This window comes from Eleutherodactylus coqui, chromosome 4, assembly GCF_035609145.1.
Source record: "Eleutherodactylus coqui strain aEleCoq1 chromosome 4, aEleCoq1.hap1, whole genome shotgun sequence".
NCBI classification, from domain to species: Eukaryota; Metazoa; Chordata; class Amphibia; order Anura; family Eleutherodactylidae; genus Eleutherodactylus; species Eleutherodactylus coqui.
This window is the reverse complement of record NC_089840.1, coordinates 144871908-144889174: the sequence shown is the minus strand read 5'-3', so window position 1 is coordinate 144889174 and position 17267 is coordinate 144871908. Positions and strand designations below refer to the sequence as shown.

General features: G+C 44.9%; 1 protein-coding gene across 2 annotated transcripts in view; it reads left to right on the top strand.

Moving 5' to 3' along the window:
- Positions 1–17267, top strand: part of LAMB3 (laminin subunit beta 3) — a 91477-nt gene that overhangs the window by 27833 nt on the left and 46377 nt on the right. Inside the window, exons 1-2 of one of the 2 annotated variants that reach the window (XM_066600232.1) lie at positions 14525–14572; positions 15842–15956. In XM_066600232.1, coding sequence (XP_066456329.1) covers positions 14540–14572; positions 15842–15956 — 148 coding nt within the window. In that variant the 5' untranslated portion in view covers positions 14525–14539. Of the gene's footprint in view, positions 1–14524; positions 14573–15841; positions 15957–17267 lie in introns of those variants that run through there. The other variant, XM_066600231.1, reaches the window with a different exon arrangement.

The following is a 17267-nucleotide window of genomic DNA, read 5'->3' as shown; positions in this document are numbered from 1 at the left end:
GCAGCGACACAACGCTATGCAGAGGCAGCAACATTACGCTATATAGAGGCAGCAACACAACGCTATATAGAGGCAGTGACACAACACTCTATAGTAGCAGCGACACTACACTATATAGAGTAAGCAACACAATGCTATATAGAGGCAGCAACACAACACTCTATAGTTGCAGCGACACAGCACTATATAAAGGAAGCGACACAACGCTATATAGAGAAAGCGACACAATGCCAAATAGTGGCAGCTACCCAACGCTATATAGAGGAAGCGACACAACGCTATAGAGGCAGCAACACAATGCTATAGGGAGGAAGTGACACAACAATATATAATGGCAGTGACACCACGCTATATAGAGGTAGCGTCTGACGCTGTATAGTGGCAGCAATTCAATGCTATATAGTGGCAGCGACACAACGCTATATAGAGGCAGCGACATAATGCAATATAGAGGTAACGACACAACGCTATATAGATGCATCGACACAATGCTATATAGAGGCAGTGACACAACACTATAATAGCAGCGACACAACGCTATATAGAGAAAGTGACACAATGCTATATAGTGGCAGCGACACAACGCTATATAGAGGCAGCAACACTAGAGTGGCAGCGACAGAACGCTATAAAATGGCAGCGACTCAACGCTATATAGTGGCAGCTACCCAACTCTATATAGAGGCAGTGATTCAAAGCTATATAGTGGCAGCAATTGAATGCTACATAGTGGCAGGGAAACAACGCTATATAGTGGCAGCGATACAACCCTATATAGTGGCAGTGACCCAACTCTATATAGAGGCAGCGACCCAAAGTTATATAGTGGCAGCAATTCAATGCTATATTGTGGCAGCTACCCAACTCTGTATAGAGGCAGTGACCCAAAGCTACATAGTGGCAGCAATTTAATGCTATATAATGGCAGCGACACAACGCTATATAGTGGCAGCGACACAACCCTATATAGCGGCAGTGACCCAACTCTATATAGAGGCAGCGACCCAAAGCTATATAGTGGCAGCGACACAACGCTATATAGAGGCAGTGACCCAAAGCTACATAGTGGCAGCAATTTAATGCTATATAATGGCAGCGACACAACGCTAAATAGTGGCAGCGACACAACCCTATATAGCGGCAGTGACCCAACTCTATATAGAGGCAGCGACCCAAAGCTATATAGTGGCAGCGACACAACGCTATATAGTGGCAGCGACATAATACTATATAGTGGCATCGACGCAACACTATATACCGGCAGCCTATTCAGTAAGGAAAAGTTCTATTTAAATTCTTTATTTATGAAATTTGATAATAGGTAGTACTTGCACTATTATAAAAAACAGATAACAAGTAGTGGACGGAAATTAATGAGGGAAAGGTAGGGAGGGCAAGACAGGGGTTTGGGACTCTGCTTACTGATCCTTTATCGAAGTTATGTAATAATTACATTGGGATACAAAGATATACTGACTGGTAGGTAAATATAGATGTGTGATTAAAACGTTCTAGAAGAGTCAGTCAGGGATATTTACTAACGCCTTTATATTCCTGATGTCAAGTGCAAAATGTTGAGATATTTTGTTTTTTCGTACCAACCTTGCCAGTTTTGTGAAGTGTGTGGTACTTGTCATTATGGCGCGTGTATATCAAATGTGAATTGGCCAGCCTGTCGCAGGCAGGGAGGTGCTCCAGGTGAGGAGACCTGATCCCCAACACCCGTAGTACTGGTATGCGGAAGGAAAAACCAACAACTTCTTATGTCCCATGGACATCCAGTGGAAATGCAGAGCTGTAGGTGACCCCAAAAATCAAAAAAGAAGGTTTGGCACAGGACAGGCGAATAAGAAAAAACGGCGTTCATAAGAGTTTCTGTGAAGTGGTGAAATAATAAAAAAAACTTGATGACTTACATGAATGGGGAAAGGGGTGTATGATGTCTAAAAGGAATACCCCCCTCCTTCTATGGTGCATGGTCGCCCTGGACCAACAGATATATGTATAATTTACACCAGAAACTGTTGTAACTCATGTCAGACCTGGACCTGGTGTACGTTTCTGTGTAGGCACATGAAGAGGAGTGAGCATTGTGCCTAGGGGAAATTATACTAAGGCCGGCGTCACATGGGTGTAAGTGCATTTAAGCCTGCATTTGCACAATGGTCATTGCGTATCTGCACGCGCATGCACGTACTTTACAGTGCTTTATGAGTGCAAATCGTGTGCATCTGTGCATGGAAAAAACACGCAACTGTGCTCCCATTCTTTGAAATGGGCAATTAGTGTAATTAGTTCAATATATGCTCTTCCCGTATGCAAATGCCCTGGAAAATAGAGCACGCTGCGTATTTTTTTGTGAGACCAAGATGACATGCAAAATATGCTAATGTGAAGGAACCCATTGAAAATCTATAACTTCTATTCACTGCGTATCGCGCATGCCAACCACCGCGCAAATATGTTTGTGTGACCCAGTCCTATGAGCGGCATTTGCAATGTAAATTTCCCCTAATAAGTATAGTCAACAAATCAACTACTTTAAAGAGCGCCGTGATGGCAGGAGTTGGGAGTGCTGCGCTGTGGCCTCTGATAAATACTCTTCAAATTATATTAGGTAATTCGAAAATCTGTAACATAATCACAATAACTTTGGGTTATTTCATCTCTCAGGTCAGGTTCACATCTGCGCTGGAACCTTTGTTTGGTGGTTCCGTCACAGATTCGACACAACATACCAGAAGAAATAGTGCTACTTGCGGCGCTTATTCTTCCCACCCGTCGGGAATACGCCGGGTGGGAACCCAGCCTAAGAGCGGCTGCTGCACAGATAGACTGACCCAATAAGGGGTGCAGAGGTAGCAGTCGCTACCGGGCCCCTGAGCCTTAGGGGGACCAAAGGCTCCTCTATCACATAAGAAGTGTTATAAATAGTATATGGTAGGTTGACGGGCCCTGTTACAGATTTTGCATTAGGGCCCAAGAGCTTCTTTTTGTACCTCTAAAACTGCCCCCTGTACTTTAGTAAAGAACCTCTATAAAGTGTTATTCATCTTGAAAAAAAACACTAAATAACTAAAAATAATAGCCATTGGTATAAAACCAAAAAGAATGAGTACTGCTGTCCTTTCCCAATGATCCAGGGCTCGCCCTTCTGCAGTCCTGGCGATATTGGGTTATAAGTGCTGCAGCCTGTCAATAGTCGCAGCATTCATGCACTGAACTCCTGGCACTCAGAGATGGAAGCCATTATACTCTGGCACACAACCGCTGCGGTCCAAAATGACATTGCTGTTCGCATGTAGACAAAGACTGGCGTGGGACCGCAGCAACCTCAGAGCCGGATTGTCGGGGAAGATGAGGTGAGTGCTGCTTCTTTGTATGTTTTATAACCCCTTTACACCGATTCTGTACATATATGTTATCTAATCCCACTACTCTGGCCAGGATTAGATGATAACTCGGGGTGCGTTTACACAGAACAATTATCATGCAAACATAGGAAAGTGAATGTAAAGGCTGGGTTCACACGGGGCGGATTCCCGATGGAAATCTCGCGGTTTGGCCGCAGTGAAAAACCGCGAGATTTCCGCCGGGAGAACCGCTGCTTCAAAACCCGCGTCAGTTTTAAAGCGGCCCGGACGCTCGCTCTTCCGCTGCGGCCGGCGCTCCCATAGAGGAGAGCGCGGCCGCAGCGGAAAAAAAAAATGAACATGCTGCGGTCGGCAAATCCGCGCCGTAGTGACGGGTTATGCCGGTTTAGCCGCAGTGGATTTGCCATCCAGTGTGGACGAGATTTCTGAGAAATCTCGTCCACATGGCTGGCTAATTCGCGGCAAATCCGCCCCGTGTGAACCCGTACTAATAGTTCAGTCTAAACATGAGCCGATGACTCAACGACAAACGAGAATTGTGCACTTTTCATTCATCGTTCATTTTCTGCAGACATAAAAATCATCATTGGCTCATTCAGTGATCATTCAGATCAAAGATCAATCATTCAGTCCTTCTCAGTCAATGAGGGCTCCTTCACATGAGTGTCAGTTTAACACTCCGAAAGCTGTGCTAAAAAAGCCATGAGTTTACACGGCCGACTGTTGCGTCTCGCAGTGCAGTGATACCGCAGCCCCCGAAATCCCATGGCCACCAGAACAATGAAGGGAATCCCCATGGGGATGCCTTTCAAAATGACACAGGGACTACTTTCCTCTCTGCAGGAATCCCCTTCATTGTTCTAGTGTTCCCCACTGCTACCCCCCCCCCCTCCTTTCTGCCATCAGGGAGGGAAGGGGGGTGGGGTACAGCTATGTTTATTTAGCAGTGCTTGGCAATGCTAAATTCCCTCCCCCACCTTTTGCCGTACGGTTCACATAGTCTCTCATATTACTTGTCCTATCTTTTAACGGAGGGAAATCTCGGCATCAAAAAATTGCGCCTTTTGTTCATCTGAAAGAGCATGTAGGAAACAATGGGTTCTTTTAGATGCGATTTTTTTGACGCACCTACTTTGCATCAAAATGACGTCCATGTGAATGAGCCCCGATACAGCGAATGTGAAAGACTGAATGATTCTGAACAATTTCTGGTTTGAACGAGCCAATGATGTTTCTGCCTGTAGAGATAGAGTCCATGAACGAACAAGCGAACTCTGACGTCATTTGCTTGTTCGCTTGTTCAAACAATAAATCAGCTCATCTAAAAGTAGCCTTAACGAGTATCGGGCCGCAGGACTGCTTGTCTCATTCTCCCATGAGCGTTCCTTTACATATAAGGCCTCATTTAAACGAGCCCGTGTATTTTAACGCTGGCCACACGTGCCATAAAATCACGATAATGAAGAATAGCCGCGATCGAGTCCCGAACTTAATTAGCATTTTCTTGTCTATTCGCATATTGTGTGAATAATGCACAGCAACGCGGAATTCCGTCAGTCGGTAAAATGACTTCTGTTAGCTTAAATAGCAGCAGCTATCTTCTTACCTGGTGCCGGATACCGGTTAACTCCCTGCTATTTTTTCAGCTCCCATACAAGTCTATGGCAGCCCCCTGTGTTTTTCATCAAAATATAGGTCAAGACTAGGGATGAGCGAGTATACTTGCTAAGGCACTACTCGCTCGAGTAATGTGCCTTAGCTGAGTATCTCCCTGCTCGTCCCTAAAGACTCGGGGGCCGCCGCAGCTGACAGGTGAGTTGCGGCGGGGAGCAGGGGAGAGCGGGCGGGAGAGAGAGATCTCCCCTCCGTTCCTGCCCGCTCTCCCCCGCAGCTCCCTGCCCCCCGCCGGCCCCCGAATCTTTAGGGACGAGCTGGGAGATACTCGGCTAAAGCACATTACTCGAGCGAGTAGTGCCTTAGTAAGTATACTCGCTCATCCCTAGTCAAGACCTATATTTTGATGCAGTGAGAAAATTTGGGCGACCGAACATGGTCAACAATTTGACATTTTGACAGTGTGATTTTTTCACGCACCTGAAAACCGCCCATGTGAACGAATACATTGGAATCCAATGCTTCACGTGGTAGGGATTTTCAGGCAACGTTTTTACGTGGCTGCATAGCCACATAAAAACGCTCATGTGAATGAGGCCTTACAGTTGCGTCGGGCTGGGCTCGTTCTTTTGATTGGGCTGGACACAACTAATTAAACGTTGCACTCTTTGTACACTTGTCTGTCACCCATAGCTGAGCGGAGAATGACTGCAAGCAACACATCTATGTCCGGCTCAGGGGGGATATGCAGGCGCAAAACGGATGCCAACAGACACAAAATTAACCACACAGGAAGCTATGTAGCAGCGTCTCCTTTCCCTATTAGGTCTCATTCACACAAGTGTGTGCGTCCTCATGCTGGCTGCATTGCGGCTCAAAATCGCAGCAATGAAGAATAGCCGCAATTGAGTCCTGAGCTTAATTTGCATTTTCTTGTCCATTCACACAGGCATATAGCGGGAAAAATACACTGCACCGCGGAATTCTGCCGATTGGCAGAAATCTTCGGAATGATTTCTAATGCTTGAATAGCAGCAGCTGTCTTTTTTTTAAAGTGCTGGACGGAGCTAAACTCCTGCCCCCCTCCCCCCCCCCCACATTTTTTTCAGCTCCCTTAGAAGTATATGGGAGCTTCCCGCGTTTTTTGTCAAAAGATAGAGCAAGACCTATCTTTTGACGCAGATTTAAAAATCTGCGACTGGAAACGCTGATTTCACGTTTTGACGCTGCAGTTTTCTTCATGTGCCTGAAAATCGCTCATGTGAATGAATGCATTAGAATCTAATGCTTCAGATGGTCGCGATTTTCGGTCGATGTTTTGTAGCATCTAATAGCTACATAAAAACGCTCGTGTGAATGAACCCTTGAGAAGATGTGCAGCAGAGCCCAGATGTATATCCACCAGATATGGGGGGAATAGCTGTCAAATCAGTGAGAGTTTTAACAACCGCTATCTGCGCATATGGCGGTGAGCTGCAGTGTGATTACAAAACTTTTTATCAGAGCCCTGTGTGTTCAGTTCCAGCCGTTATCTCTGGTGGAGTGCGGACATTACACAATGTGCAGAGAAGGACCTGCAGGCTGGAGTTTAATGTCCTCATCCGGCACTTGTTGTGTATTTCATGGCGTGATCAGTAGATATTCCCGTCCGCAGCGTGGAGGCGACGTGTTGTGATGCACTTAGTACTTACTAGTTGGATGCAGTCCGCCGGCTCTCATCCCACAATTACTGATGCAAACAAATCAGCGCAGTCATCATGTTTCCACCATAGAATTAGGGTCGTGAAGTGTTTCCCATTGTTTTTGATGAGAAGCCTTGTATCGCACTCGAGTGCACCTCGCACACCAGGTGATGCTTTGCGTCCGCATTGAAAATGGGCGATGCGAGGCGTTCCGAAAGAATGTCCAAAGATAGGGCATGTCGTGATTTTTTGCAGGAAGAAGATGGCTTATTTGTATAGCCCCATTCATTCCTATAGCCCTATTCATGTGTATAGCCCCATTAATGTATATAGCCCCATTCATACGTATAGCCCTATTCATGCGTATAGCCCTATTCATGTGTATAGCCCCATTCATGGACGTAACTATAGAGGATGCAGGGAATGCGGTTGCACCCGGGCCCAGAAGCCTTAGGGGGCCCATAAGGCCTAACTTCTCCATATAGTAAGCCTAGTAGTATGAATAAAGCTTTATAGTTGGGGGCCCTGTTACAGCTTTTGCGTTGGGGCCCAGAAGCTTCAAGTTACGCCTCTGGCCCATTAATGTACATAACCCCATTCATGTGTATAGCCCCATTAATGTATATAGCCCCATTCATGCATATAGCCCCATTCAAAAGAATGGGGTTCATATTAGTGCATATTCGTGTAAAATTTGTCTGTTAAAAAACGCAAGTGAGTAGAAGCCCTAACAGTAAGTAGACTCGTCAAAAAATCGCATCTATTAGAACCAATGGTTTCCCATGAGTTTCTTCACACAAACGATTTTTTGCCTTAAAAATCGCACCACAAGATAAAACATAGGTAATGTCTACACAAGACTTTTGTTTGTGTGAAAAGATAGGTTTTGTCCTTAACTGCCATCAAAAGATAGGACAGGACCTGTCTTTTCACGCAAATGAAAGCTTGAAAGACTCTTATAGGACTCAATGGCAGCCGTACGAAAAAGGGAGATTTCGCGCGGCTAAACCACGGCCGTCTGCATAGGAGTGCGTATTGTAATGCACTCCTATGCAGACTTTCAGTGGCGGAAATCCCGCGGGAAATACCGCCGCGGGATTTCCGCCCGTGTGCAGGCGTCCTAACTGTAGTAAAAAAATTAAAAATACATATACTCACCTGTCTGCCGGGGCTCAGGCGCGTCTAGCCACTGCTTGTTCTCCCTGCACTGCTCTGAAGCTTTTCAGCCGGCGGGGATTAAAAATGCATGGAGAACAAGTGGCGGCTAGACACGCCTGAGCCCCGGCAGCGGCGGACAGTTGAGTATATATTTTTTACTACAGCTAGGGATGATTTTCAGGGAAGGCCTATATTTAAAGCCCTTCCCGAAAATCACTGCAGGGGTTGCCAGCAGGCCATTGCTTTCAATGGAGCCACTGACAGCAGCAGCGGCCCCATTGAGAGCAAGGCTCTCTTAACCCAAGTTTTTGCTCTTAAATCAAAGCAAAAATTCAGGAGAGAGCCTGCTCTCAAGTTAAAAAGCTTGTAAGCTGAGGCACTCTTAACCCAAGGTATCACTGTATATGACTTTTTAAATGCAGTTTATTTTAATAAATAAAAAATAATAAAATATTCCATCTAGGAGCCAGACGTGTTTGTGTCACAGCCATCTTATCACCACGTGATCTGTCGCAGCCTAAACAGCACATTACTAGAACAGAGGTCACTCAGTTACTGAAACTGCTGCAATCTATGACTCCGTCTGTTCTTCTGCTTTTGGAACATTACATAGCGCAGCGTCGGCTCTGCTGCATCACAATGGTGTTGTAGTAAATGAGACGAGGAAGGAATGCAGACGAGGAATTTACATCACTTTCCCTTTGTCCCAAAAACTGAAAATAGCCGATTGTACAACAAATGAGATGAAGAACGGAAGATAGAAAAGCCATCCTGTCGGACATCCAGTTCATCGTCGCCGCCATCATCATCATCACGTGGCCAAGATGTAGTTGATTGGCAGAACAGTCTGAATTGTTTTTTACGGTTTTCACATCTTTCACACTGTCCTTATATTTTGTCTCAAGGGTTAAGGGCCTCATCAAGCTGCGCATACGCAAATATGCTAGCCACAATGGAGTGCATTTGCTCATGAACAAGGGTTGTCCGCTTGTCCCACTCTTTCCCCTGATTTTTTTTAACCTGCCATAGACTTCTATGGTAACTTTCTGCATAACATGCAGAAAGCTGCCGTGTCCTATCCTTTCTTGCGTGCAGGAATTGCACGTGAGTTTCACGCGCACAAACACATTTGTCTGTTTAAGGCCATAATCAGATCGGAAAAGAGAGTGAGTCTATTCTTAAAGGGGTTGTCCCACGGCAGCAAGTGGGTCTATACACTTCTGTATGGCCATATTAATGCACTTTGTAATATACATCGTGCATTAATTATGAGCCATACAGAAGTTATAAAAAGTTTTATACTTACCTGCTCCGTTGCTGGCGTCCTCGTCTCCATGGTGCCGACTAATTTTCGGCCTCTGATGGCCAAATTAGCCGCGCTTGCGCAGTCCGGGTCTTCTGCTTTCTTCTATGGAGCCTCTCGTGCAGGATGCCGGCTCCGTGTAGCTCCGCCCCGTCACGTGCCGATTCCAGCCAATCAGGAGGCTGGAATCGGCAATGGACCGCACAGAAGAGCTGCGGTCCACGGAGGAAGAGGATCCCGGCGGCCATCTTCACCGGTAAGTATAGAAGTCACCGGAGCACGGGGATTAAGGTAAGCGCTCCGGTAAGCTTTCTTTACGTCCCTGCATCGGGGTTGTCTCGCGCCGAACGGGGGGGGGGTTGAAAAAAAAAAAAAAACAGTTTCGGCGCGGGACAACCCCTTTAAGAGCTGTGTCTTCCACATCTTCTGGGTTCTGGATCAAGAGTGCCAGCCATGTGAGGGTACCTTCAACCCTCATGTGGTGAAGAATGGAAGAGGAAGAGAGGTTCCCTAGCGTGTATCTGTGATGAGAAAAGAGTGAGCCCTAAGAGAGAAGGAGCATGAGCCAGAAGTAAGTGCAATTTCCAAGGCCCAGTGCAGAGGTACATTCTGACCTCTTTTCCTACACGGCCATCCAGAGTTATTGGATCACCGCACAGAGGTACTCTTCTTCATTCGTCACACCCGGCCGTCCTGAAGTCTGGGATTACTGGGTGGAGGTACTCCTAAGTCTGTTGTTCACGCAAAGCCGTCCTGAAGTCTGGAATCACCGCGTGGAGGTACTATTACTCAAGTCTGTTTAATACCTGCACTTCAAGAAATGTCAATTGTGCCTTGTGTTATTCTGGAGTTATGCAAGTAAAGTTCTTCCAGGCCCTGACCATTCCCAGGGACCTGAGGTACACCAATTCTGTCTGTGGCTCCATTTATTTCCCGCCTAGGGTCATACCAGTGGGTAACAGAACCATTTCTCGTGTTTATTGGGCATCCCTCTCTGAGATGTGTCCGGAAGAGGCCCAGCATTGCCCTGGCCGAGGCTACGTGTGTCCCTTTGGGAGGGAGCATGGTAAATGCCACCGTGACAAGCCAGCATCTTGCCCTCTCAGCTCCTCAACGTACGCTCTGTGTCTGGGGTAACCCTATGGGACGCTGCAGTTTCAACTATTTTTGGAACCAGAAGCTCGTGGGAGGTGGATTGGGGGTAATCTTTGCTCTGATCTTCTCCTCTGTGTCCACCTCTGAACCAAGTGATAACTCTGTTTAGACCACATGTCAAACTCAAGGCCCACAGGCCAAATCCGGACCACTGCGTTATTTTGTGTGGCCTGCAATGAGGTCCAAACACAGAAAGACCAACTCTGCGCTTTCCCCGGAGGACGAGCCAATGCTTGGCACAGAGGGTGGCGCCGACACAGGTGCCATCTTAGATTTTGAGCTCTGGTATGCACTGCCATCCTGGCACAGGGAGCAGTAGAAATCTTGGATTCTGAGCTCTAGCACAGCTCTGATCCCCTACCTGGGCACCATAGTCGCCCTCCAAGGTAGGAAGCTCAGTGCTAAAGAGGTGGAAGGGAGAGAACGCATTATATTGCAGAGAGCTCCACAGCCGTATAAGGAGTAGTTAGATTTAGGCCTCATTCACACTGGCGGATGCAGTCTTGGTCCATGAAATACACAGCGTTTTCACTGACCGAAACTGTTTGTATCCACTGTGTATTTAGACCTTCTCGTGTTTTTTTTTACTTGTGTATTTACTGTGTTTTTCACAAAAAAAAACTCAAGAAGGCCTCGTAGATTTCACACATTCCAAAAAAATATGACCTGCTCTATCTCTTCATTTTGCTCAGCAAAGACCCTATAGAAGTCTATGGTACGTGCGCAAATACATAATGGGATGCAGCAAACACTGTGCAAAGAACACATCTTGACCTTATTAGGCTATATAGCTTTTAAACCACAGAAGGGGGTGTCACGCTCGTGTGTGAACAGGCCATGTGTGCGCAAAAAGTACAGTACTATTCGCCGATACGTGTGTGAATCTACCTCATCAACCTCGTTCACTGCACAATACGTTGCACTGAGGCGAGAATATTTGCGCACCCACTTATGTAAAATCAACCATATGCTGATGTGGCCTTCAGAAAAAAGGAGTTTGACCCCCCTGACAACTAGCAGACATATTTTGTGATGTGATTGTACTTATGAATTGCAGAATTTGCGTAGAAAGAAAAGAAATCTGAGGCTGTATTCGCAGGCTCGGTATCGTATTACACATAAACGGAGAATAACCTCCTCAGACACATTAGCGCATATAACAGTACTTTGTGTTATGTAAATGTCTGAGCAGGAACGTTTTAATACCCTTTTGATCCATGTCTACAATGGCGTTCAGTTGCTGCGGAGGCCTCTCAGCCGTGGGCACCGTGGAGTCCTGGAGTCTCGCACATGGCTTACAGCACTACAAATCCCAGAAATGTGACAGCTCTTTGTTGTAGAGATGTGGTTCTCCATAGCAATGCTATTAGTTCTTGCGGCTGTGTCTGTGGGGAATCTCACAGCCTGCAGCAGCCGCACCGACCAGAGCGACCCCTGTGCAGACTGACTGATCACCCAGTAACCTTTCACCTAGTTCATGGCATGAAGGCAGACACAAGCCACTACAAAGGTCTGTTTGTGGACCTTGGTGAATTTCACTTGATTCCCCTAGATAACTTTCACCCTGTTACTGCAAGCGCTCAATGCAGGCCGTCTGCTCTCTTCCTGTAAAGTGAAATGTTCCAGTTGTCCCTCCCAGGACTTATGTCTATGGGACCGAAATAGATACACAGTTTGTACAGGAATCGCTGTGGCTTCAACTAATATTCTAATTCAATAAATTGAATACATTTACAGTTTATACCTAGATGATAATACACTGCAGTACCCCGCAACCAGGAGAAACGAATAATCAGCAATCTGTCACAGCACACACATCACCTTTATATTGAAGGGAAGGTTTATCCTTAGTATCACGGTGCACGCCCACCACGATCCTGGATCCTGGATCAAATATATAGTAGAGCCAAACAAGAAGGAGAGAAGCAGCACTCCAGGGAATTATCTCAAAGAGTTGTCTTTATTGTGCCCACAACGTTTCAACCCTAGTTACACGGGTCTCCTTCTTGTTTGGCGCAACCAGGAGAAACAATAACCAGACCGATAATTCACAGCAGGAAAATAGTCCCTTAAAATATGCTTTTTATTGAAATTCATTAAAATACTCGCAAACAAGCATTATACATATACATAATATATAAAGGAGCTAGGCGTGGGCGACAAGCATCAGCAGGGAGCACAGGCACTGCAGATGTGAGCCAACAGATACAACCATCATTTACTCCAGGTCCGATGGTGGGAATATTCACCACAGGGGCTATTTGATGATATCTGTATGTTCTCTGCACGTCCGTGGCAGGAGCAGTGTAGACAGGAGCTATGATGCACGATGACAGCTCTCCTCATTCTTTCCATTACTCGCACCCTGCCTGAAGCAACATACAGGAAATAGAACCCATTCATTTCAATGGGTTCATGCACAAGCACGTATTTTGCATATGTGCAAAAAAAAAAAAAAATGGAGCACGCTCTATCTTCCAGCGCATTTGTGCAGGAAAAGAACTGATGAAACTAATTTGCCATCTCAATGGCTGAGAGCATTGGTGAGTGTTTTTTTTGCGTGCGCAATTGTACAAAACTTGCGCTCCAAAAGCTCAGTAAAACACTACTCCACGCACAAATATGCAGCCACCAATGTGCAAAAATGTGGCGCAAATACACATACGCTCATGGGGCAATCTTCCTGATAAGGACGCCCCCACTTACGGTGGCTGTCACCTACACTGTGCATATTGCACCTTACTCACATGTCCGTCACCTATGCATTGTTTGCCGCGCTTGTTCCAGAACAGTAAAGTAACTTTTAGGAATCATCCAGTTCTTGTGCAGTGTTTCACATTCCTATGTGCGCGGGGAGTAATGAAATGTAACGATAAGTGCACAAGCCAACGCTGATTTTTAGTCCTGCTGAGATGGGACGATGAACAAATAGTGCACGATTCTCGTTCGACGTTCAGTTATTGGCTCGGAAAAATATTGTTCACTTTCGCTCATTTGAACAATTTTTTGAACAATGATCATTGCATGCAAACACAGCATGAGGGCTTATTTACACAAGTGTATACCGGCTGCAGTCCCGCCCCCTTCCATCGCAAACAGCTGGAAGGGAGGAGGGAGGAGGTGAGCCGACGCGGGGGAGGGAAGGGAAGACAGCTCAGATGGTAGCATAAATTGGCCGTGAAAACGGCGGCCGATATATGCTCGTGTAAATAAGCCCTGAGGCTAACTTCACACGAGCGTAATATGGAACCGTGAATCCCGCCCCCATATCTTGCTCCTTATCAAGTGAAATTCATGTGAATGTGAGGCGTTTTATGGCAAAACAGCCTTCCATCACTTCTGGGATGCGGGGATACTCCAGAGCGGCTGTCAGCCATGGCGGAGGACCGCAAGGTTTCTCCCGTTGTTTTTAATGGGAGATATCAGATCACATGCGCCCAGCATCTGGTACAATGCTGCACCTGGTTCCATTGTAAGCAATGGGCGCTGCGATGCGAGAGCACACACAAGATAGAATATGCCGCTATTTGTTTTCTGCATCGCATTAGGTGCCGTGCAGGAAAACATCGCTCATGTGTATGATCCCATTCAAAACAATGGGGTTCGTATTTTTGCATCTCGCAACGTACAAATCTCGTGCGATTTTTGTCACCTGTGGTTAAGCATGTGTGTTTATAAAGCCTCATTCACACAAGCATTTTATCACAGCTATTTCGCTGCGATAGAACATCAAATGAAAATCACTAACATCTGAAGCATTTGATTCCAATGGGTTCATTACCATGGGTGATTTACCGGTGCATGGAGAAATTGCGCCATAAAATTGTCAAATCGGTGACTGTTTTCAGTTGACTATATTTCTTGCAGCATCAAAAGAGGCCATGAGCTATCTTTTGATGAAAAATACTAGAGGCTCCCATAGATTCCTATGGGAGCAAAAAAAAAAAGGAAGGGGGAGGAGTTTACCTGCGTCCAACGCCGGGAAAGGAAGACAGCTGCCGCTATTTAAAGCTAATAGTACCCAATCTGCCAACTGATGGAATTCAGCACTGCAGAGATTTGTTTCCCCCCGATACACTCATGTGAATGGATGAGAAAACGCTAATTAAAGTCAGAATTAGATGGCGGCGATTCCTCACTATTGTGATTTCCGGCCGCATGCGGCCAGCGTAAAATCAAATACGCTCATGTGAATAAAGCCTTACAGGGAGAAGACGGAAGTAACTATCTGACAGACCCCTCTCCTACAGGAAATGAGATGGGGCGGTTGCGGATTTTCCACATTGGTAAATACACATCATATCTGCTCAAAATCTGTAGTGGCAAAATCTGCACCAAATGGTGCCTTTTTTATTGCTGATTTTAAAATGCTGTAGAATTGCTGCAGATTTCTCCCTTTGCCTTGCAAATCTGCAGCATAAATCCACTTATATTTTTTTGACAGTGTGAGCAATTTGTGTAAATCTCATCCACTTGCTAATGTGAATTCTGGGAATCATCCACATGGAAATTGCACACAGAAAATCTACAGCGGTCCCTCCTGGTGAACACATACCCAATCAGGGGATTAAACACATTGAAATCCAATCTGTCTGATCCCCCGATCCTCTTACACGTCTTGTTAATTGGCAGTCGGAATGTTCCTGTACACATTCCGTCAGCCAGTTGTGCCAAAATGTATCCAATAATTATGGCCTGCTTAGTAATGTATTTCATGTATATGATTACTGGTCATGGATGAATAATGTATGTATTTATTACCCAACTCATCCAAATGAAGACTGTCCTTCAGGAAGAAAATATTGTAAATCTGATGCACAACGTTTATTCCATCACCAGAACATTGTTTTCTGTCCTGTTTATTGCATTGGGAGCTCCTTAGTGTTCTTCTATTTACTACTTGCACTTTGTTATGTTTTTTATATCTTTGACTGTTTGTGATGTTCTGAGCCCAATATTCTTACTTATGGCACATGATCATCATGAATGAATGAGTAAGAATGTCTGTAGATAAACACTGAATGGTGTTGGAAGTTATACTGGGTTTGACACAAAAATATGTATCAGTGACAGAGTTGGCAAAGTTAACATGCAAACAGGAAGAGTGGTTTTACATCTCTGTTCTATAAATCTTCTTACCCATTGAGTTTCTTTGTGGCATTCTTTGAAGCCTGCCATGAATTTCATGCGTTTTTACAAGCGTTTTTTGGGTGGTATTTTTTAAAGCACGCATGCAATTCTTTTTGTAACAAAGAAGTCTGTGGTAAAACACCTGAAAAACACTGAACGGAGAGCAGTGATGGGTCATGATTACAAAAACATGGCTGCATTCTTGCAAAAACATAGGTTGTGTGCGGTACTTCAGCAATGTACCATTCGCTTCATGAGCTAAGCTGTAATACCAGACACAACCCACGGACAGGTGTGGCACTGTTTCCAGAAGAAAACTGCCATTTTTTTTGCCTTATGTGTGTTATATTGAAGTTAATGAGATGTAGCGTATTTCTGGCCATTCTGTACAAAGTCTTAAAATAACTGTAAGCGTCTTCCCTCAGGCGCAGTTTCAATGTTGTCGCTGTGATTCCCGAGAACCCTTTACAACAGTGAGTCATCGGATCATTAATGTGGTCTCTTCAATCGGTCCTCTTCGCTGGTGGCAGTCTGAGAATGGTATGTACCATCGCCAGTTCTACTTGTACTTTCATGATGGTAGACCATTATTCAGCCTATCTGGATTATCAGCGAAGTTGTCTTTCTGTAAGACTTTGGCAATTATTTGTCAACCAATCATTTTTCTAATTTGTATACTGAATTTATGGCATATTCTTTGGGCAGGTTATAAATGATTAAGGTAATATGCCTTTAAATGGTCTGTCTCATGTAGACAACCCCCTGTTGATATATCCTATTGGCAGAATTGGATTTATATTTTTTTTTACCAAAGGTTCTCTAATAGACTGTCTAAAATTTGTACCTGAGTAGCCCACGGCATAGCACCCTGCTGAGTAATAATTTTAATTATTAATGCTAGATCAAATGTCACTATATAAATAAAGCCCCAGAACAAACTCCGTACGTAAATACAGTATAAGAACCAAGCTCATAACATAAATACAGTAGAAGAACTAGCTCATGACAGAAATACAGCACCAGAAACAAGCTCATAATATAAATGCAGTACCAGAACCTAGCTCATGACAGAAATACAGTACCAGAACCAAGCATTACATAAATACAACACTAGAACCAAGTCCATCATATTAATATTGGACCAAGCTCACATCATAAAAACAGCTCCAGAGCTAAGATCACTAAAGTGATAAATTGCAAAGTCAGGTTAGCCCCTGCCATAGAAGTTTGTACCATATAAAAAAACACATCCTCGTTTGACCTGAAGAGTGGTAAATAAATGCTGGGACTTGTTAGTTCACAAACAAGGATGGTACCACTCATCATCGCTCTGCAGACTATATAGTGACTACAGGACTCATCAGACACAGCCAGTGGCAAAATGAACAATAACATTAAGTGAATCACAGGTGATTTCCTCCATGATTGCTGTAGTTCTTCTCCATACAGTCCAGATTTCCATGATAACTTCTCAAGCATGCAACTTGTGTCTTCAATGGTTGCCACACTGTCTTTGGCTTTTGTGATTTTTCATATTGCTAACCCCTATATTAAGACAAACTCCTAATGGTACCACACATTGTCTTCAGAATATTTAACAGGTTACACTGTGGCCCCTGAATACTTAATAAGCCACCCAGTGCCCTATGAGTAATGAGCCATACAGTACTCCAGAATAATTAATACATCACTCTGCACCCCTTGAGTAAATAAGAATCGGCATTATCTGCCTAAAGTAATAAATAAGCCACATTGTCCTACAAAATATTTAAAGGGGTTGGGCCAGAATTTAAAGTTACCCCTTATCGATATGATAGGGAATAAATTGCAGATCAGTGGGGGTCTCGCCAC